General features: G+C 39.1%; 1 protein-coding gene across 1 annotated transcript in view; it reads right to left on the reverse strand.

Moving 5' to 3' along the window:
- KCNH5 (potassium voltage-gated channel subfamily H member 5) overlaps positions 1 to 23543 on the reverse strand; it is a 253979-nt gene that overhangs the window by 17604 nt on the left and 212832 nt on the right. Inside the window, exon 10 of the mRNA XM_081935609.1 lies at positions 8008 to 8204. Coding sequence (XP_081791735.1) covers positions 8008 to 8204 — 197 coding nt within the window. The remainder of the gene's footprint in view (positions 1 to 8007; positions 8205 to 23543) is intronic.

The following is a 23543-nucleotide window of genomic DNA, read 5'->3' on the forward strand; positions in this document are numbered from 1 at the left end:
AGCCTATTGTTTGAAAGTTGTTCCCAATGTAAGGGTTTAGCCTTTCTTGCTACTAAGGTCATAATGTTACCGAGTCTTTTATTCACTAACTTTGGCAATATACATGATGGCAGTTTGTTTTGTTTATCCCAAATGCAACCTGATTATCATACCCTGAAATTTCTTCTCTAAATTGGAATAGAAAACTAGTAGTCATGAACTTTTCATCTGAAATTGTTCTGTGATTGTGAGTTGGATGAAGAAAGGGAAAATATTTTTTATGGGGAAGGAGATAACAAAAATGAAAACTTTACAGAGGCAAAATGACAATGTTTTTATATTATTATTTTCAATGCATCGATCCCAGATTTATTTCAGTGCTGCTAACAGTTTATTTATTTCTTTGCACTTCTAGACCGCCCCCTCTCCCAAAAGGGTTAACATTAATAGCAGTCTGTACCTATTTATGTTACTATGCACACCCATAATTTTGCCTTTGCCTTTGGTGAGATGGGTGACTATATAATTTGATTAATAAAAATAAATAAATAAATAACCTGGAACTACTGTGCTGATTGAAAAGCATGTTGCATCCCTAGGCTACAGAGACTGATGGTGAAACCTCCCACCAATGTAAATATTTGCGTTGTTAGAATGATTTAGAAGAATGCTCTTAAGCTATGGTGCCCAGACCAGTAGCTATACAACTTTAACTTTTACGGGCAATTTTAGAAATACTCATTCCATGCCTTTAATTGATAGATGCCCCTAAAATCTTGCATTATCCTAAGCACAATTTGTTAGAGAAATAACCACAATGAATCTAGTCAACACTCTTTTTAAAATTTTATTTAGTTGAACTTCCTTTTTTTAAATCATGCAATTCTTGTTATTGTTGGTGAAAATGGAAAATTATATCTATTTTTTTTACCAAAAAAGGCACCTAGTATATCTCAGCTTCTTTTATCACTGTACAATTATTACGATGATTTACAGCTTCACAAGGATGCTTCATAATGGAGAAGAGATGCTTGAGACGAGTGGTTATCAGTTTCACCTATTTAAAGCACGTTGTGTCAGTTTGGGAGCCTCCTTGGTCCTTTCATTGTCTTCAGAAGCCTATTTAAGTCTCATAAAGTTCTGAAGGACATAGTTGGAACAATATGAAGTTAAGCAGTGCATATTTTTCTTTTTAGAAGAGGGTGGGTGAGATATTTCTTCACAAAGCAGGATCAAAGTCCTTTTTGCTTCCTCCATCATCAATCAGGCGTCATGCATCCAGACCAAGCCATGACAGCTGGTCTCTTCCATGCTGATTTCAGGGATTCCACCCTTCCACTCTTCTCCCCCATCATCCCTGGATTTTTCCCTCTCTATCGCTGCCCCTCCAAGGCCCAGCTTTGCCATTGCCAGCCTCCAGACAGGAAAATTCAGACAGGAAGAACCGAGTCTCATTCTCCTGTAACTGTACCAACGTGACGTCACCCCGGAAGTCCCTCCTTGGTCCTTCCATTGACTTCAGAAGCCTATTCAGGTCTCAGAAAGTTTTGAAGAACATAGTTGGAGCAATATGAAGTTAAGCAGTGCAGATTTTTCTCTTTAGAAGAGGGTGGGTGAGGTATTTCTTCACGAAGCAGGATCAAAGTCCTGTTTCAGTTCAATCAGCATCAAAGCAAAGAACCCCTTTAAAGTTCAGCAAAGACCAAATTACTGCCAAATTAGCCAAATTCCTTCATTAGTTGCTCTTATATCATAATCTGACCCTGAGCTTCCCCTACATATATTACAGAATTCAGCTGCCTGAACACAATTATTATTGTCTAGTAGATAATTTTTCCCCCTTTGATTTATTGCTTCATTTTAATGGTCCCTGTAAAGAGAGTCTATAAGCACAAAATTTAATCAAATGGAAGCCTTTTAGTAAATCAAGAGCTGAGTTTTACTGATTTGTTTTAGCTTAATGCTTTATATTTAAGTTGGTATCAATTATTGAAATTAATTCTATTCCTTTACTCAGCACCGGGAATGACTAGTTTCTTCAGTGTGGAATTTACATTGGAAATCTCTCACAAAGTTGGTTAAGGCTAGAGGTCTAAGAGATGGATCTTATGTTATCTTGTATGAATCAATTCTGAAAACATTTCAGAAAAATCATAAGTAAGTCTAACCTCAATTGAAGGAAGAATTGTGAATAATTAATGAGTCTTTTTCAAATGCCAGTAAAAGTAGCAGAAGTGCTTTGCTATATCTGTATCTGCTTAGAAGGGTTATCTGTGGAAATTTCAGCACATTGGTGAAAAACCATGTTCTCGAAATGTGATTTCCAAATCTGGATCAGTTCCATGTGGATTGGATCTCTTTGAGATAAGTTTGCAATAGCCATCTGATCAGACAATAATGTCAGCTTTCTGTCTATCTAAGAATGCAAAGAATACTCAAAAAGAAACTTAGGATCACTGGGCCTCTTGATCAGATCCTTGAAATCCTTCCTCCAGCATCTCTTTCTCTGCAACTGGGCTAAAATGAGAATGGAGAGAAGCATCTGACAAATAATTTTTGCTTTTTATACCAAGGATGCTCTGAGAAGAGGAGCTGAGCACTGCATTTTTAAAACTCCTCTTAGAAAAGCTGCCTCACAATTTCTGAAATGAGTTTTATTCCTGATTTAAAAAAAAACATTTTAATAAATTGTATTCTCATGGTACTTGCAAATTTCTTGTTTACTTTCTCCTGGTGTTTTTGTTCAACTTATTTAACTATTAATGAGGGACAATGTTACTGCTGAGGTTGTTGAATTTCTGATAGATGTATTTCTATCACCTTGAGGTATTTCCACTAGAAATACTTTGGCCTTCACCCTTCTGAACATAAAGTAGTCAAATGGGAGGAGTCCTACTTTGAAGATGAATAGAAGTCAATGTGGCTGTGAAATACTGAAAAGCAGAGAGGACTGTGTAATACAAGAAGGTAACGACCTAAGAAATATGATGTCAATTCTCCTGCATCAAATTTAATAAGAAGGGATACAAAAATGCAATTTTGTTTTCTGTATTGTACTAGTTTTGTGTGCAGCAATAAGCTGGAAAAATTGCAACAAAATATAGGAAGAGAAACTTGATAGAGGGCAGATAGAATTCTTCACTTCTTCTTTAAGAGATTGATAAAAAAATTGTGAAGCTTGCTGCTTGAACAAAGGAATGGCAACCCCTTTCTACTTTGCTAATAGTGGAAGGCTGCTACCATGTCTCCCCTGGTCCTTCTCTTCACTAGACTAGCCATGCCCAGTTCCTGCAACGGTTCATCATATGTTTTAGTCTTCAGTCCCCTACTCATCCTGGTTGCTCTTCTTTGCACTTTTTCTAGAGCCTCAACATTTTTTTTATAATGTGAGGACCAAAACTGGATGCAGTGTTCTAGGTGTGGTCTTACTTTTTACTAAGTATGTATTACTTTTTCCTGTATACTTTTCCTAATATATACATTTTACATGCATGTTTTCATAGTGTGCAAGCATAGTGCAATGGCTTAAGCATTTGCATTTTTTTTTGCAATATACTTAATGGTATGAATGGTATATTTTCCTATCAGGTATTGTATACATTTTTGTACATTATACATAGATGTGTGTTTGTGTACATACATACATGCATACATACCAGTGCTGGGATTCAAATTTTTTTTACTACCAGTTCTGTCGGCATGGCTTGGCTTGGTGGGTGTAGCAGGGGAAGGATACTGCAAAATCCCCATTCCCTCCCAATCAACTGGGACTCAGGGGCAGAGAATAGATGGGGGCGGGGCGAGTCAGAAGTGGTATTTACTGGTTCTCCAAACTACTCAAAATTTCTGCTACCAATTCTCCAGAACTGGTCAGAACCTGCTGAATATCACCTCTGATACGTACACTCATACATACATACCGTACATACATACATACATACATACATACATACATACATACATACCGTACATACATACATACATACTTGCACATTATCAGTATAGTTATCTTCCAAATGGAACATATTCTCTATCAACCATTTATACCTAGTTGTTCCTCTGGAATAAAAGGGTTCCCTAGAGGACTTTTTCTCTGGCACTCCCATGTTCCTTATCACTTAACACCTGAGTAACAAAATAATGTCAAATGTCAGTTCCTTAACCTTCCCCCTCCAAAATATACTTTTGTAATAAAATTAGTTTCCTCTTCTTAATCAGTGAAAAACATTGGATCTTTCAACTTCAACTTCAACTCTCAAAAGCTCTAAATTATATAGTGTTGATATAGAAAAGGTTTTTTTCCTCATACAAAAGACCTCTTTTAGCAGTATGCCCTGAAAAGTTTCTCTGTGAATAATTTAGTTAAAGTTGGGCATCATGAAAAAAACATCAAATCAGTTCAATAAATATATAACAATTCCCAACCTGATTATTTTAGTAGCAAACACTCTTTTCCCTCCTTTGCTTTGCAAAGGTTAATTGTGAGGGCCAAATTAAACAGCAGAGAAGGTATTTAGAAATAACCAAAATACCCCAAAAGACAACCCAAAAAGGAATGTATAATAAAGACAGTGGGAATTTATAAAGAATGCTGCAAGGGCTTGTGATGGGAAAAATGAAACAATACTGATTTTTGTCATGTATAACTCCTTCATAATTTAGCTAGATTGCATCAACAGTTTATTACTTCCTTGAAAAAGACACATTCTGGGGTGGAGAAAATTAATGGAGAAAATAAGAGAAGAAAAAGAGTCTATCATGGCAGTTTGGAATCTTTTTAAGCTTCTAATAACTCTTGACCATACATCTTGTTTAGTATTTGATATAGTATAATGACCATGAGTTTGCAGCCTTGGAGTATTAGAAAGGAATTTCCAGTGCAATCCTAATATCAGTAGTGATGCTCCAGTAACTTTTTCCAGAATTTCCCATCCATAAATCACCTACACATGATAGGTTTGACCTTGTCAAACAGTCAAACAATTGCTTATAACAGCCGACTTCCTGCAAGAGAAAGTCTCTATAAATGCTGAAGATCATATCCATCCAAACAGGCACCCTCACTATAATTTTCCCTTAAGAAGGAAGCAGAAATGAAAGAAATATGAGAAAATGCCTATTAATCACTTAACAGATTGTCCCTTTCTTCACATTAAGAATTCTTCCAGAAAAGTAATTTTCTTGTGTCTTTGTTTTGGTGTATAGTAAATGGCAAGATCATAAAGTATATAAAGAGGAGCTATATTTATTTTGCTGGGATGCAGGTTGTGATTTCTTGTTTTCAAATCTAACTAAAGCCTTCTGAAATGAAATTATTTGGCTATATCTAATGGAACAGAGATGAAAATAAATGAAATTTCTTTTCTTTTAGAAGTGCTATATTCTAAGCCCCAAGATCCGTCATCAATGGACATGGTGGAAAGGTTGGTAGGAAGTCCAAAGGCTACAGGTTCCTTTATTATTATTTAAATAATGCTAGATAGAGTATACTCATATATATATATATATTCTGCTAGTTCTACTGCTATACTTATGGGGAAACAAAAATATGAACAATTTCCAGGGCAATGAAATCACAGTGGAGTGAGAAAATATTTGGACAGCAGCCCATGCAAGCAGCATCCATGTATTAATTGTGACTTGAACAAGAATAAAAATAAGGTATTTTCAATTGATAGAATGACGCCACTGGTACTCACTACATTCTTCAGCAAGAATATACCACTGATCAAAAACAGTCTTGCTGTAAAACTAGAGCAGCAGAGAAAATTTTCCTGCCATATGAACAGAAACCCATTTTCATTAAAAAAAAAAAAAGTCTTCAAAGGAACCAAACATTTTAAAAATGCATTCAGGATCTTTAAAATTGGAATAAAATAGAAAAGCAAAACACAAATGGTGTTCAGAGCTAAAAGATGGCAGGAATGTTTGATTAGTCTACTACCTGTTCTCAGTTCTGACTATACAATTTTTCCAAAAATACAACATCTGCAATGAACTGTTTGTTTGAAAGGAACAGGCCATATTTTTCAAAGATTAGAGAAGCCCTTTTCAGCAAATTTGGGGAAATCAATAGAAACAGTGAAAAGTACTTTAAATGTTGATCAGAAAATAAAACAGTGGCCGACACAAAGTTCTATGAAGTTCATCTTCATTAACTAATCCATTTACAACTTTGGAATCTGAAACTTGATTTTTTTCTTTACAAAAGGTAATGTTTTTGGTCTTTTTCTTTAAAGACAAAGAAAAACTGAAAACCAAGGCTATACTCTCTCTGGAGTTTCTATTGTTAACCAGAACTTGCAGAACATATACTTAGCAGCCAGAAGGCCATGAATAAACCCAAGTTTCAGAGCAATTTGTGTTCTACCAAACTGGCGGAATTTACAATTCATATATTTATATAGTGAAAAATACATTCCTAGCATGAGGATAAGTATGCATCAGATTTCAGTTTTAAATTGCATATGGAATAATGGATGATACATGCATGCTACTGGACATCTTCATATCGCTCGTAGTGTTCCATATGCTGAAATAGAGATGGTCTTCTGAGACCATACAACAGCCACACATGCTTTACTATGTGGATTTGCTTACAAATTTTCATAAGTGGAGATCTTTTGTGCCTACAAATGTCTAATCCCATGATAAAATAGGGTTATAGAAAATAAATAAATAAATCTATTCTAGCAGTAAACTGTTGGCATCAATGCTCCATAAATCTGTTCATCGGTCTTATGAGAATTGCTCATGCAGACAATTTTTATATGGCAATTATTACTCTGTTTTTGAAACACCAACATAAAAAAGAGAACATTTTTTTTCTTCAGTGACATAAAGCTAAGACGTCTCCCCAAGCAACCTTAATAAATATTTTTAATAGATAATTCATGGATAGAACATTATTTCCAACTGATAGAGAGATCTGTTGCTTGATAAAGTATGAAGATATTTTTTGCAGTTGCTATTTTATTATTTTTGCCATATCTACTCATAGTTACTCTTAAGAGCACAATTTTTATTGCTTATACCAGTAACACTTGAGTTCTTTAAGATGAGATGGAGGAAGCTTACCCTTTGAGTGAACTAAATGTACAATTAAAAAAAAAAAACAGAAGCCATGCCAAAAAATTCAGTTTGATTTAGTTTGCAGTCACATTTGATTAAAAATATGTTACACTAATTCAGGGAACTGAATAAGTATGCATGAAGGGAGGAAGAAGATGTTAGATATTAGCATAAACCGCTGTAAGTCTCCACTCAGGTCCGCCACTAGGGCGGGAACTAGGGGGTGTTCTGATTGGACGGGAGGTCTACCAGATCCCTATAAAAGGGAAGCTACTCGACCCCAAAGCAAGCTGGATCACTACTACTACTAAATAAAGAGCTGTTGTTGTCACTATCGTCTGGAGTCTGTTCTCTCATTGCCCGAATCTAACAGAAGAGGAAGATGAATTAAATGAGACAACATTTTAATTCCAACCTGATGTTCTCCCTGCATCTTCTTTCTCCAGATTTCCTACATTTTCTCTCTTTCCTTCTTGCGTTGTTATATTGTTATAGACCACTCACTCTAAAACATTCCAGAATCTTCTGCTTACTCCATTCTTGTATTTGCTTGCCCAGAAATTTTCTAGTAATAGCATAGTTCATCCAGTTATAAGCACAGGCCTTTCTACCTACTCAGTCTCCTTGTAACTAACAAAGGACATGAAGCAACCCCCACAGATGCTTCTTCAACATTTCATATTCCTTCAGGAAGGATGTGAACTTTCTGACCTGCAAATCTAAATCAGTGCATTATACAATGCCTTTCCTTCTCCTGCAGTTTCACTACCTCTTTATCATTAATTTTCTCTGGTTTAGTCTCAACATTCTCAACATTCATGAAAAAGCTTTTACTGTACTTTTGAGCTAAATACATAGCTGACAAACTAGTCCCTAGGAGAGAAGCTTCTGACTTGAAAATTAGATCACTACTGTACAAAAAACCTTCCATGTAAAATTCGATTAAAGAGATCTTACCCGTTTCCTTAGATTGCAGGTTAGAGTGAGGTTCCTTGAGAAAGAGTTTGCAAAAGCTGTATAAAAGTCCAGAACTTTCAGCAAAGCTTCCCGTTTGATAATGTGCAAATCGCAATAGGTTAGGGCCCGTACGTTGGCACACGCATGAGCCAGAGTGGTCTCTTTCCAGAAGATGTCACCAAAAACATCCCCTTTACCTGGTAAAGGAATGTAAAAGGCAATTAAAAACCAAAGTTTATAGAAAATAAACAAATGAATAAAAATCAACACTGTCATTTCTTAAAAGTAGCAATTCAACCTGCAGCAAGAAAAAGTGGCTGTCATCTAGAATCACTATAGATAAATGAGAAGTGAAATTTCTGGAGAAGGGGAGGCATCATCTAGTTAGCTTTATTCTTTTATCATGAGGAAACTGTGAATAGTTTATTTGATAAGTCATGATTTTTATGGTTACTCCCATTAAAGCTCACAGGTTCTAAAGTAGTTCTTCAGAATCAAAGGTTTGGGCTACAGCAATCAGTATTTGCTCTTTCATAAGTCTTCATGCCTAAATTAGTGTTTACAATAGGAAATCTAAGTCTTCATCATAACGACTGGTGGTGCTCATGTCTGTGCAATGAAATTACAAATTTCACAAATCCCTGCAATTTAAATAAAAGTTAAGGAATGCCTCTGCGGGTTCTACCATTCAGACCACTGTAGCCCAAACTCTCTCTTGCAAGGAAACACTTGGTGTGGTGCCTCACAGCAACCCTATTTGTCTGCTTTTTGGGCATGCCCCTTCTTAAAACACCAATAAGTTGAAACCTTTTGCTTAGTGTGTGTGTGTGTGTGTGTGTGTATGTGCGCGCGCACATGCGCGCTTGAATCTGTGTGCACCTGCATTATTGTTTTCTTGGAATTTCTTTGAAACTGGTTTGTTGTTGCCCTCTTCTTCCTAGGGCTGAGAGAGAGTGATTGGCGCAAGATCAGTCAGCTGGCTTCTGCCCTAAGTGGGACTAGAACTTCTGGTCTCTAGCTGGTACCTTAACCACTACACCAAACTGGCTCTCAGTGAAACAGCAATAGTTAATGGCATTGCACTGGCTTTCTATGTTTCTCCACATAGGGATAATTGATGTAGCAATACCTTGTTTTCCAAAAAATAATACCTAACCGGAAAATAAGTCCTAGCATGATTTTTCACAATGCTCGTAATATAAGCCCTAACCCCAAAATAAGCTCCAGTTAAGATTGTCAGCCAGATGGATGCATTTAGTGCCGTATTTCCCCCCAAATAAGACCTAATCGGAAAATAAGTCCTAATGCATCTTTTGGAGCACAAATTAATATAAGACCCAGTTTTATTTTCTGGAAAACATGATAGAGACTTTGCATATTTCTGTGCAAAATACTTACCTTGCATATACTATTAGCTAGATTGATATTCTCAAACATTTCATAGCATCCTTCCTCTCTCAGCTCAGTTTTTCTTTGTCTACCATCTCTGGCCTCATATCTGTAGCTGGCTCACTCACTTTCCAATAGCACGCACACAGCTTTTGATAAACTTGAGTCAATCAGACTGTCTTATTATTACATTATTTATTAAATAATGTTTATCTTTCAGGTTGTTGTTTTTTTCATACACATGAGCACCCACCTCTAAAATATTTTCTTTAAAATGCTATCATCTTAATTCGGTGTTTCTCAACCTTGCCAGTTCTAAATGTATGGACATCATTATCAGACTGGTTAGAGAATTCTGGGAATTGAAATCCACACTTTTTAAAGTTGCCGAGCTTGAGGAGCATTGTTCTAAGTGTTTCTCTCTGAGTATGCATTCTTTCTGCTGCATTAAGCTATCTCCTATCCAACAATGCTCCTTCTCCAAGACTACAACTGAGAAGCTTTGCCTCATTTCTTCCTGAACGCTGTGTGCTGCTATCCCGATCTGAGCTATTTCAGGGAGAATTTTTTTCTTCTCAGCTTCCAGAGGGTCACTTGGGAAATACCAGATGGATGGCAATCTGACACTCTCAGTGGCAGGATGGAAAGCAGCCTCCAAAGCAAATTTTGCAGCTTCTGAATTATAAAATGAAACAGATTATTTCCCCCTTTACTATAAGAAGAAATGTGCCCCCTGAATTTATACCACAGATATTCTGAGCTATAACTGACCACTATATTTCCTGATTGATAACTATCTTATCTTAAAGAGCTGTGGTTAGAATGCAGTACTGCAGGCTGCTACTGCTGCCTGCCAGCTGCCTGCAATTTAGCAGTTCAATTCTCACCAGGCTCAAGATTGACTCAGCCTTCCATCCTTCTGAGGTGGGTAAAATAAGGACCCATATTATTGAGGGCAATATGCTGACTCTGTAAACCACTTAGAGAGGGCTGTAAAGCACTGTGAAGCAGTATGTAACTCTAAGCGCTATTGCTATTGTTATTGCTATCTTCTGAAGCTTCTTGAGGTCACCTTGGAAAAAGCCTGAATGACAGTATGATGTACCATTAGTACAGATAGTCCTTGTTTGCCAACCATTCATTCAGAGACCAATTAAAGTTACAGCAATGCTAATCAAGATGAACTTATAACCATCCTTAAAGTTGCAGCCATCACAGTGCTCTTGCAACCATATGATCACCATTTGTGATCTTCACAGCCACCTTCTGACAAGCAAAGTTCTGGTAGGAAGTTGCAGGACAGTCACAGGACATTTAACAACACTTCATGGTGATTTGCTTAATGACCTCAGTCAGAATTGCCAGAACTTCTATTGTAAATCAGGTGCAGTTGCATGCTTGTTTTTAATATATATAGTTAATACATCATTAAGGACTAAGAAAACTTATTGGCATTTTTTCCTACATTAAAGATCTGACAGATACTAGATTTCATACTTGTATGATTCTCCTGAAGATGCATGGAAATATTGGTCATAGAAAATACATAATCCTTTATGAGAGACTGCCAGAGAAACCCAAACAGGTTTCGTTTCTTTTGATTCAATGGCTCTGTTAAAAATAACTATAATCCCAAATGCCGCCAATTGGTCAGCTGCAAAAGAGGCATTTGCTTAATCCTTTTTTAATTAGAAGCCTACCAAAATGAAATTATGAGTTCATGTTTGAACACAAGAAAAAAGTGTCACCATGCTGCAAAAAATGATAAAATAGTCACCTGTGTCTGTGTTTTCTAAACACTGAAGGTGAAATTATCAAAGAGAACATTATCCACTGAGGCTTTTTTTTTTTTGAAGTACTGGGTTTTGAGTAAATTAGTTACATGGAATTTTTAGTGCAAGAAAAGAACTTCAGGGGTTTTATGGTGTGTGTCTCTGTCAGAAACTGGGTCTTGTTATTGCTCTCCAAGGCTGATTCTTTTAAAACTTTCTGCCCTTCAAAGAAACAATAACTTCCACTTTTTAAAAAAGAAGACAAATCCAATGAAATTTTCACATATAGAATGTGTTCTGCAAATGGTGGGAAAACAAATTATGTTTAAACCAGAAACTTTTCTCCTAGGCATAATACCGGAGGGGTTTAAGAAAGATACACTTTATTTAATTATACATATACTAACTGCAGCGCCATAACCTATGCACAGTATTGGAAAAAAGAAAATATACCATCAGAGCTAGATATAATCAGAAAAGTGTTAGCCTGTGCAGAAGCAGATAGGCTCACTCTTGAACTTAAAAATAAAGGGGAATCAGAATATTTTGAAGTATGGAACAGATTTTATGATTGGTATAAGACAAGATGACAAGACTGGAACAAATGTATATATTGTGATTGAACAGAAGGACAGACAATGTATTAAGTAGATTGATTGTTAATGGTTAAAACTAGCTGTACATAATGTGAATGTACGGTCACTCCGACTCCGCGATATTGCATTGTTTTAAATGTAAAAATAATAAAAATATATTTTTTAAAAAAGAATGTGTTCTGGCAGTGAATTCAATTCGAAGGTGGCCAAGGACTGCTTGTTTGTGTCCTGCCATTCATCGAATACTCAGTTCCCCAGTGTTCTGCAGCTTCTCTGGCTTCCAGGAGAGGACATCATGAAAGAATGCCTCTGATTGGTTTTTATTTTTATTATTTTATTTTTTTTGCTATCCAAGCTACCGGGGAAAGTCCAATGAATAAGATATTATTGGAAAACTATTTCTTCAAAAAGGTTAAGTTTGGAAAAATTATCCATCCAATTGCTCTGCCCAGAAATCTGATGGTTTCCAAAGGATATTAATATCTAGCTTTAACTCCCCCATAACTTCATGACGTGGAATGTGGCTTTCCATCTTGAATTTCCCTTTGGGCTAAAGATACTATAAGTCTTCAACTCTTTTCTTTCTCTGTGTTTGTTAGCAGCTCCCAAAGCAGATCATTTCTCTGTTTCCTCTTTCTACTTTTAGAGCAGGGGTGTCAAACTCATTTTCACTGAGGGCTGCATCAGAGCTGTGGTTGACCTCGGGGGGCCAGCTGGGCATGGCTGACTGGATGGGTGTGGCCATCTGGGTGGGCGTGGCCATCTTGATGTCACTCCCCAAACTACTAGCATGTTTCCTCTGGCTTGATCTTTCCTCTTCATATTGAGTAGACCAGGCTGAAGCTACATTGGCCTGATCTTTCCTCTTGATACTGGGTAGACTGGCATGAAGCCATGCTGGCCCAATGTTTTCTCTTCACATTGGGTAGACGAGGATGTCCCTATGGGCCGGATCCGACCACATCATGGGCTGCATCCAACCCATGGGCCTTGAGTTTGACATCCGTATTAGAAGCTGCTGTGGTGAAAGTAGGGAGGTAAGAGCAGATGCAGAGAAGGGAAGAGGAACAAGGAGAATGAAGGTTCCTTGTCTCTCTGGTTTCTTTTCTCCAGCATGTTTCCTTTTCCTTTCTATCCAGCTTTTGTATTTGCTGGGGAGGTGAAAAAACAAGCAGCAGAAGTTACTGATAATTGGGGAAGTGGTTTATGGAAGTTATTCCATAAATTTGCTATTCCTACATCAGTGGAGGGATACCTGGTATGGGTGTACCAGTGCCTGCTTGGAGCACCAGGTACTGTTCTGGTATAGTGCTCTGGAGGGCCCACCCGTCCCTGCTCCTTACCTGTATTTGAGCCGATCGGGGCTTCTGCACATGGGCCTGTACGATGCTCCGCTGAGCAGCTGGAGCATCGCAGAGACATCGCGGATGGTAAGTACACATGAGCGTGCTGCACACATGCTGCGCATGTGCATGTGGTGGAGGCATGGCCCCGTTGCACCGCATCGGTTGCAACAGGATCCGGAACCCATCACTGCCCTACATGAACCTTTAAAAAAAGGGAGGGGAGAGGTCCTGTACTCTCTAGCACCCAAAGAGAAATGGCAAGAGAAGCACAGTGTCCTATGTTCAGATGTTGAAGGGTGGAGATGATTCTGCAGAGAGCCAACTAGAGTCCTGCAGATCATCAACCTTCTTCAGAATCCTTCTTCCGTGTGAATCAGAACCTTCATATTGGGGGTTGTGTTCTGTTTTCTAATAGAAAATGCCATTTTCCTGATGGTTCACTTGGATCCTGCTTTGGTTTGCCTCAGGGACACACTGGAACTGCAATAGAGTCTCTATTGTGAGGCAATGCCCTCAACAAATGGTTAACAGGCTACCTCTGCACTAGGCAAGAAGAGTATGTGGATGAAAGCCTTATCTTTCTCTCTCCTGAACTAAAGGTGTACTTCTGAACTGGCCCTACTAACCCGGTAATCTCAGTGTTTGCTCAACCTTGGCAACTTTAAGATATGTGGACTTCAGTTTCCAGAATTCAACTCTCATGCTGGCTAGAGAATTCTGGCATCTTAAAGTTGGCAAGTTTGAGAAATACTGTATTAAAACACTCAATTCTCAGTATTCTGTGTATAAGTCAGTGCAAACCTACTGTATCTCAAACTTTATCTCCAAACTCTGCCTGATTGAGACAGCCATCTCAAAAATGAATGAATGGGTGCCAAACGACACTATAGGTACTAGCTCAAATGCTTGGGAAGCTGCCAAGACAATGAATATCACTTTCTCTGTTGCCTGTCTATCTCATTCCACCAGTCTGCTTCTATTTTATCTACTAAATGAAATAGAGTATAGTAGCAAGGGACTATCACACTGTACTCTTACGCAACCAAATCCTGCCCAGAAGTCACGTTAAAACAAATTAAAGTATTATAATACACTTGATATAATTAATGTATTTAATAATTTCCCCCTCTGTTACAGTTCAGCAGCAACTTTTTAGATGCTCTTGAGGCTGCACATAAGTCTTTAGCAGAAGAGGGTCACATCCCCAGGGCCAGAAAATGTGCTAGAAGCACAGACGCTGCTTTGCTCTAGTCCCCAAAAAGCGGGACAAGAAAAGAATTAAAAGGATTTATTGAAGGATACTTGGGATATTAACTTTCAAGGCTGCATCTGAGTCCCCCCCTTTTTTTCAAAAGAGATCTAACCAATAGACCAAGGGCAATTTAATAAGACACAAGAAATGTACTATTAGCACTTTAAAGTACCGCTTATCAGGATGGGTGGGGAGCCGGGGGGGGGGGGACTGGAGGATATGGGTCATGCTGATCTGCCCTGCAGAGGACATTTCTTTAACCTGCCATGGTGGCACTTCTGATCAGCCTCTACTGGACACTACATTTTAATAATGCTGACTTCTGCCACTCCACCTCAACAACCAGAAAATGAGTGTCACTTCTTTTCATGGCTTCTCTTTTCTGCCAAGTTTCAACAACCTGCACAACACTGTGTGTAGAAAGGACTCCAGGGAAAACAGAGCTATAGGCTCTTACAGAAATTTGAAAATCAGCCCACAAGGTAGTCATTGGGAGTTGAAAGAGACTTGTTTGATTTAATTTTTCAACCATTTTTGTCTACATTTTCATGCATAACAAACATCAAATAAAAAAAATATGTCATGTAGAATAAACTATATAGATTATAGTGAGTATAGTAGGATTCTATGGGTTAATAAAAATGAAGGGTTTTTTTTCCCTCCTCCTGGTGTTGAAATAGATTGTAAAATCTTAATGAGAAGAAAAAATGTTCTAAAATGGAGCTACCACTGCTGAGAAAGCTCATTTGTTGTAGTTGAGTAACATATTACTCAATTTAGGAAGCAATTGCAAGAAATACCTTGGGAGAAAAAATTGAAGAACAGGCAGATTCGTATGTTGCTATTAAACTAACTTCTAAAACTGAAAGTTTTAGAAACTGAGCTCAGGAGCTCAGGATAAGTCACATTCAAATATAGATCTTTTTTTAAAAAACAATATATATACAGTTCTATTGTTATAGCGCTCCCCCAGTGATACACCAGCATTAATATATTTTAGATTCTTCTACTAGGTGCAGCCCATAACATGTTTTGACAAACAGACTATTTTGTTTAAAGTACAATCTGCATATTTGTATTAAGGTAAATATATGATTCGTGTAAAATAGGACAGATTTTAGTGTCCTCTTTTATGCACATTACTGTCAAGTGTTTTCACATATCTCTATCAAGTAAAGATATAAAAAGATGTTTATCAGGGGGCCACCGAAGCATACCTCCACTTGCACGAGCTCCATTTGTGTGTGTGGTGGGTGCCCACTGCTTACGTATGTGCACACACTCGCCCACTATTCCCTCCCCACCCCACCCCACCCCGCCCATCCACAAAGCCAGAAAGGTTGGGGAACGCTGATATATGCAGATGTATCTAGCATGGCCTTCAAATTACCAGCATACTACATAATGCCATAGAGCAGGGGTGTCAAACTTGATTTCATTGAGGGCTGCATCAGGGTTGTGTTTGACCTTGGGGCACCAAATGGGTGTGGCTGGGGTGGGCATGTCCAGACTGGGCATAGGCAGCTTGTCACCCTGAAACCTTCTGCCAGTGAAAATGGAGCCCGGGAGTCTCCTGGGCTCTATTTCCGCTGGCAAAAGACTGCAGGAGGCTGTTGCAGTGAAAACAGAGCCCCTCCATTTTTTTCTGGCAGAGGCACTGCGGGTCAGTCCTTCACTGTTTCCAGGGTAGCCCCACAGACCAGATCTAAGCACTCCGCAGGCCGGATTTGGCCCACGGGCCTTGAGTCCCTGCCATAGAGGTTCAAGAGAAGAATGGTGGCAGTCTACAAGACGGAATGTTTGCTGTTGACATTTGGTCATATCTTTAAAATTGTCTTTAATGCCCAAAACATGAAGGAAAGAAGGTAGTTTTGTCCCCCACCCCCACCCATTTAGCTAAAAGTCAAATGTGGGACGATTATAGGCTACTTGACTGACTAAATCAGGGCTGTCAAACTCCCAGCTCATGGGCCAGATGTGCCATGTGCTGACTATGCCCACACCTGGTTTAGCAAAGGGGGAAAAGGGGGGATATATCACATGATGCCACCATAATGACGTGAGTTTGACACTCCTGCACTAGGTCCTACAGATCAAGCAATGTCTTCAAAGTATTTTGGATCAAATTGCATGAAAGAACAGGAGAGCTGTCCTTGCCTCTATCAAGGTCTAGCAGTGGAAACAGGCCTGCTTCTTGTTGTCAACTTCCTTACATCTTACCACCATTGTTTAGAAGAGTAACATGGCAGAGCGAGTAGACTCTCAACCCTAGCACATAATGAGGTTGTAAATCTGATGCAATCTGTTTGAATTTGCCTGAACTTTTTATTTGGGTCAGGCAGCTACCTCTTGTAATACAATTTATAGGAGGACTCTAAATGGATATTTCAGAATGGATTTAATAGCTTTACTAAGAAGAACATGATGGATTGGGAATAACATAATTCCGCTAATGATTTTTAGATAACACCATGGCAGAAAGTAAATGATTGTCCTGCTGAGTTTGCTGCTAGACACATGTTTTATGTACTGCTTTAAAATTTATTTATTTATTTATGATAGTTAAATGTAGTTATTCAGGAATTAGCTGTTCTTCCTGTTCATAACCACAGCATAAAAAACTTGTTAAAATGTCCTTGTTTTCAGTGTACTATTTCTAGATGTGCTTGCTTGATAATTAAATATTATTCAAAACCTAAAACAACAAATTTATAAAATGTTGGTGTGCTGCAGCATGTTCATTTTCTCACTGAAATGCACCACTCTCCTACTTGTCTGCATATCCTAGGATACTTTCTAAGCATAGAAATGAATAATAATTATTTATTACATTACTACTCCATCTCACCTAAGTGATTGCAGATGATTTGCAACACCATAATAAAATATAAATACATGAAAATTACTAAATAATTAATGTGATTTATTAAAAGAATTAATTGAATAAGCATAATATGAAATTAGCCTGGAAACAGCTGCTTGTCTGCCCATTTATGATATATAAGAAATCAGTAGTGTTGATCTAAACCAGGGGTGTGAAACTTGTGTTGTCACAGTGGCATCACGTGACGTATTGTGACTTTTGCCGCCTTTGCTAAACTGAGCGTGGTGTGGCCGGCATATGACGCATCCGGCCCATGGGCCACAAGTTTGACACTACTGATCTAAAGTATTCCCAAGATGGTGCCTGGTACCTATTCTTTACACAGAAAATTACTGGCCTTAGAAGCAATATCTTTCTTAACTAGCGGTGACAAAGTAAAGGCAATTAACAGCAAAAGAGCGATTAGAGCCGTGATGGCGAACCTATGGCATACATGCCAGAAATGGCACACAGAGCCATCTCTCCGGGCATGCCAGCCATTGCCCGTTCCTCTTCCAGGTTCTGGTGCGCATGTGGTCTTCACACATGTGGGAGTGCCAGATGCCAGAAGACGAGGTGACCAATGCACATGTGCGCACATCGTAAACCGGAAGTTCAGCTTCCTGACATGCACATGCTCTTTTGGTTTTTGGCGTTCCCACACATGCATCGGAGAGATGCTCTTCTGGTTTACGGTGCTCCCCTGCGCGCCCCCACATGCTCCCGTTTCAGCACTCATTGCCGAAAAGGTTCACCAACACTGAATTAAAGTGTTGATTTTAGCTAATGGACTAGATGTATTTAATAACACATTAAATATAAGAATCCTTCCCATGGGTAAGCACACATAACTTTGCATTTGGAAGAAAAGCAATATAAGATGGAACTTTGAAGACTGGGCACTTAAAGGAAGGAACAGAGAGAAATGAAGTTTATAATTAAGGGGAAAGAATTTAATTGAACTGATTGGGAACAATGCAAGAGAAATTATAAATGCAGCTCCCGTGTATTTTGAATGCAATTTGCAAAGTGAGAACTTTCTATGGAATTGAGATACATTGAAATACATTGAGACATAGTACATCTTGACTACAGTAAAACAAAAATTGCAGGATAGAAAAATAACAGAGATAAGCAGTAGACATTTCCATGTGGAAATACACTGTTAATGAAGTGAATAAATAATTTAATATAAAAATTAATGCTAAAACAACCTTATCCTTTAGACTGGGATTATAAATCCCAGAATTTTCACTATGCACTAGTTACTAGATTGGGGAAAGCTATGTTAGATCAATAAACATTCTTACTGACTGTCATACGAAGTCAAATAAGATTGGCTTAAAGGTCTTATAAATGTCTAGCATATATAGAAGCTACACAACCTTTTGATTTCAATAAGGGTGTGACATCTTTAAGCAAAGCAAGATCAAAAGAATTAGACTGACATCTAGAGCCATGTCACCGTCACATATGACAGGAAAACTTTTCTGAAGCAGGAGGATTCTTCAAAATTGTCTGGTAGCACAGTAGGCTTTTTTGTTTAAGAAACATGTGAATAAGCAGTTCAAAGCTCTTTTCAACATGGCAGCTTTCAAATATCTTTGACTATACAGTAAAAAAAAAAAAACAATTCTACGTACATTTTCCATAAAAAATATCTGCACAAAAGCAGTTGAGATGCAAACGAGCTGCATGAAATTGATCCCTCCACAGTTATCCCATCAACCTCTTTCCCGGGTTTTGCTGTCCACATTTTGCAAGGATGGCTCTGGCATTTTATGCACAGAAAATAGGCATGGCATTTATGTGACATTGGCATGCACTCAGGGGTGAAATCCTCTTGGTTTGGCCCAGTTTGGCGAAACTGGTAGGGATGATTGTCCTTGGTTCTGTGAACCAGCAGTAAAAAAAAAGAGCTCCGATAGGAACAGAGGCTTAATCTCATGGTCGAAGGGTCTGACAGCTCCTTATAAAAGGGCTGCTGTCAGACTCAACCTTCGCTGGATTGTACATACTTGTTCTGTTACAATAAAGAGCTGTTGTTGCCTTAGCCCAGTGCTTCTCAAATAGTGGGGCGTGCCCCCCAGGGGGGGCGCGAGGCTCCTTAAGGGGGGCTTCAGGGACCGTCCGGAGGCTTTCCTGAAGCCTTCGGAACGCTTAAAACCACCCTTCGAGCAAACCGAAAGTTGCTTGGAGGGTCGTTTTAAGAGCTCCGAAGGCGTCAGGGAAGCCTCCGGATGGTCCCTGAAGCCTTCGGAACGCTTAAAACCACCCTCTGAGCAAACCGGAAGTCACTTCCGGTTTGCTTGGAGGGTGGTTTTAAGCGTTCTGAAGGCTTCAGGGACCTCACTTCCGGTTTGCTCGGAGGGTGGTTTTAAGCACTCCGGACAGTCCCTGAAGCCTCTGGAGGGTCTCCGGGGGGGGGGAGGCTCTTTTCACCCTCCCCAGGTTCCTATAAAGCCTCTGGATCCTGGGGAGGGCAAAAAATGGCTTTTAAAAAGGTGAACTCAGCTGGCCACTGCGCGCATGCGTGCTGGCCAGCTGACAGGGCAGCGCCTTGCATGCCCTGAAAAATGGCTACGCGTGCCACCTGTGGCATAGGCTCGCCATCACTGCTATAGGTACTAGCTCAAATGCTTGGGAAGATGCCAAGACAATGAATATCACTTTCTCTGTTGCCTGCCTATCTCATTCCACCAGCCTGCTTCTATTTTATCTACTAAATGAAATAGAGTATAGTAGCAAGGGACTATCACACTGTACTCTTACGCAACCGAATCCTGCCCAGAAGTCACGTTAAAACAAATTAAAGTATTATAATACACTTGATATAATTAATGTATTTAATAATTTCCCCCTCTGTTACAGTTCAGCAGCAACTTTTTAGATGCTCTTGAGGCTGCACATAAGTCTTTAGCAGAAGAGGGTCACATCCCCAGGGCCAGAAAATGTGCTAGAAGCACAGACGCTGCTTTGCTCTAGTCCCCAAAAAGCGGGACAAGAAAAGAATTAAAAGGATGGATTGAAGCATACTTGGGATATTAACTTTCAAGGCTGCATCTGAGTCCCCCCTTTTTTTTCAAAAGAGATCTAACCAATAGACCAAGGGCAATTTAATAAGACACAAGAAATGTACTATCAGCACTTTAAAGTACCGCTTATCAGGATGGGTGGGGAGCCGGTGGGGGGGGACTGGAGGATATGGGGGGCTCATTTGCCCGTCAGGATCGCTGAGCCCGCCCGCGTCTCTCTTCCCTCAGCTGCCCCTTCTCTTTCTCCTTCTTCCGACTGGCCCTCACAGTCGCGACTCAAGCCTATCCATCTTGGGCAGCCACAACAAGGCGACTGCTCCTCCCGCGGCCAGCGGCGGCGCCCATTTATCAGGCCTCCGACCCGGAACCTTTATCGGCCGCTGGAGCCGTACGGGAACCGGATCTAGTGCCGGCTAAATGGGTGGGGAGTAAGGCGGGGCCCCGGTGGAGAGAAGCGAAACCCGGGCTTCAAGGATGCGTCTCTGTCTGGAGAGTTTCCAAGGCTCCGTGGTAAGGAAAGGCGAGAGTTTCCAAAGCTTAGAGCGCTCCGGTGTTTTATCCCGCTCTCCTTCCCTTTGAGCCCCGCTGCAGAGAAGCTCATTGAGGGAGCCAATCGGCGAGCATTTGGTTGGCATAAAAGTCAAAAGCCTCTGCGGCTCCCTCCCCCCCTAAGTCGGCGGTCATCTTAATGACCACTTGGACAGTCTTCGCATCTGGGATGCGTGGGTCTTTCCCACTGAGATGAGCAGGTGTTGTTTCTAGAAATCACTGCGTGCAGGATATATATGTGTGTGTTTGTGTGTGTATACATGCACATACAAGTGTCATTTCTTCAGTGTTATCACAGAAGTGAGTACACCCCTTAACATTTTGTAAATATTTAAGTATACTTAAATATTTACAAAATGTTAAGGGGTGTACTCACTTCTGTGATACTCTATATATAAATATATGTATGTATATGTTCTAGCTGTGCTCCTTTAAATCTTTTCTGCTACAGTTAATAAAGCTATTCTTTGTTGTAAATTGATCCACATTTCTTTCTTTTTTTATTCTTTTATACGTTAATAAGGATACAGTGTTATGCAGAGGTGTACTTATAACAATTTTATAGACAAATGATACTATTTACAGTCGTGCGGGGGGCGCAAAATGTTTTCTTCTTCCTAGGGGGGCATGACAGAAAATAATTGAGAAGCACTGCCTTAGCCTAAGTGTGCCTTTCCATTACCCGATCTAACAGTATAGGTGGTACTGTGCTCAATAGTAGTAACTTTGAGAGGGATCTTGGAGTCCTAGTGGACAACCATTTAAATATGAGCCAGCAGTGTGCAGCAGCTGACAAAAAAGCCAACACACTTCTAGGCTACATAAACAGAGGGATAGAATCAAGATCACATGAAGTGTTAATACCACTTTATAATGTCTTGGTAAAGCCACACTTGGAATACTTCATTCAGTTTTGGTCGCCACGATGTAGAAAAGATGTGGAGACTCTAGAAAGAGTGCAGAGAAGAGCAACAAAGATGATTAGGGGACTGGAGACTAAAACGTATGAAGAACGGTTGCAGAAACTGAGTATGTCTAGTTTAATTAAAATAAGGACTAGGGCAGACATGATAGGGCAGTATCTCAGGGGCTGTCACAAAGAAGAGGGAGTCAAACTATTCTCCAAGGCACCTGAGTGTAGAACAAGAAGCAATGAGTAGAAACTAATCAAGGAAAGAAGCAACTTAGAACTGAGGAGAAATTTCCTGACAGTTAGAAAAATTAATCAGTGGAACAGCTTGCCTCCAGAAGTTGTGAATGCCCCAACACTGGAAGTCTTTAAGAAGATGTTGGATAGCCATTTGTCTGAAATGGTATAAGGTTTCCTGCCTAGGCAGGGGGGTGGACTAGAAGACCTCCAAGATCCCTTCCAACTCTACTATTGTATTGTATTAAGAACTGTTCAACCCTTTGTATTATAACCAAAATTCCATTTCTTCATTATCATTGAATCCATTCCTTCTTGCTTTGTCTGCTTTTTATGCTGCTGTTGAAACAAATAATGGAGTTGAAGAAAGCAAACCCACAGAGTGGGCCCCATTCATAGCTACTCAGCTCCAGTTTTACGTATCGTACAGCTCTCTGAGACTGCACAACTAATATCCACCGTTTTCTATTACAAAATTTTATAGAATTAAAAGTAAGTTTTAAAGGGCAAATTAAGCTTCTGTGGATAAGGAAGTCTGTTTTTTAATCTGGGGTGCTGCTTTGAAAAGGTAATTCAACTGAAATATCATCAAACGTATTATCTGTGCAGCCCACTTTTGACATGCATCTGTTGTAACAGAAAGATCTCAGGGCAGTTAAAACAGTGGAAGCATTTGTGCAACACAGTATGAATTGTTTTTACTCTCAAAAGCTGATATCCAAATCCTAGCAAACCAGCCCTATACCAGTTAGCCACCCAAAACTATGGGTGCTTAAGGTCCCTTTGCATTTTAAGCATTTATTTCTTCAATATGCAGATTAAAATTTTCATATTCCTCTAAATGCAGTAATAAGTTTTTTTTTAATTTAAATGCAAACATATCTGAGAGTAAACTTATAGTGAATTATTACTTTTGAAAAGGATTGTAAAAAGAATATGAAGTATTGTGTGCCTAAAAGAAAATTTCAGATTTATGCAGAAACAGGAGGGATCAGACATATAAAAGAACATGGAATAAAAAGTCAACTAATCCATACATCACTTTTCAGCACAGAAAATAATTGTGTATTTAAGATTAGTAGTTACAGCAATAGTAATAGCACTTATATATTGTTCCATAGTACTTTACAACATTCTCTGAATGATTTACAAATGTCAGCATAGTGCTCCCAACAATCTGGGCCCTCATTTTACCGACGTCAGAAGGATTGAAGGTTGAGTCAATCTTGAACTGGTCAGGATCAAACTTCTGGCAATAGGCAAAATTGGCCTCCAATACTGCATTGTAACCATTGTACCTGTTTTCTAATGTCATTCAGATCTTAGTATTTGGATCACAACAACATTTTCTGAAGATTGATTCATTGGTAGTTTTGTTCCCAAGTTAGAAAAACAATGGATAATACATTCAAGATTTTGTTTGTAATCAATAATGCTCTTGGCAATCCTGCCCTTTTAGATTATTACCTCTTTCAGGCATGTGTTAAACATTTTTAAACAATATTAAAGTTTTATTTCCATTGCTGATTACGATATCCCTTATGTAGGCCATGGTCAGAAGGGGTCATTGCAAGTTTTCAGGCAAAT

Source organism: Natrix helvetica (genome assembly GCF_964273705.1).
Source record: "Natrix helvetica genome assembly, chromosome: 1".
Classification (NCBI taxonomy): domain Eukaryota; kingdom Metazoa; phylum Chordata; class Lepidosauria; order Squamata; family Natricidae; genus Natrix; species Natrix helvetica.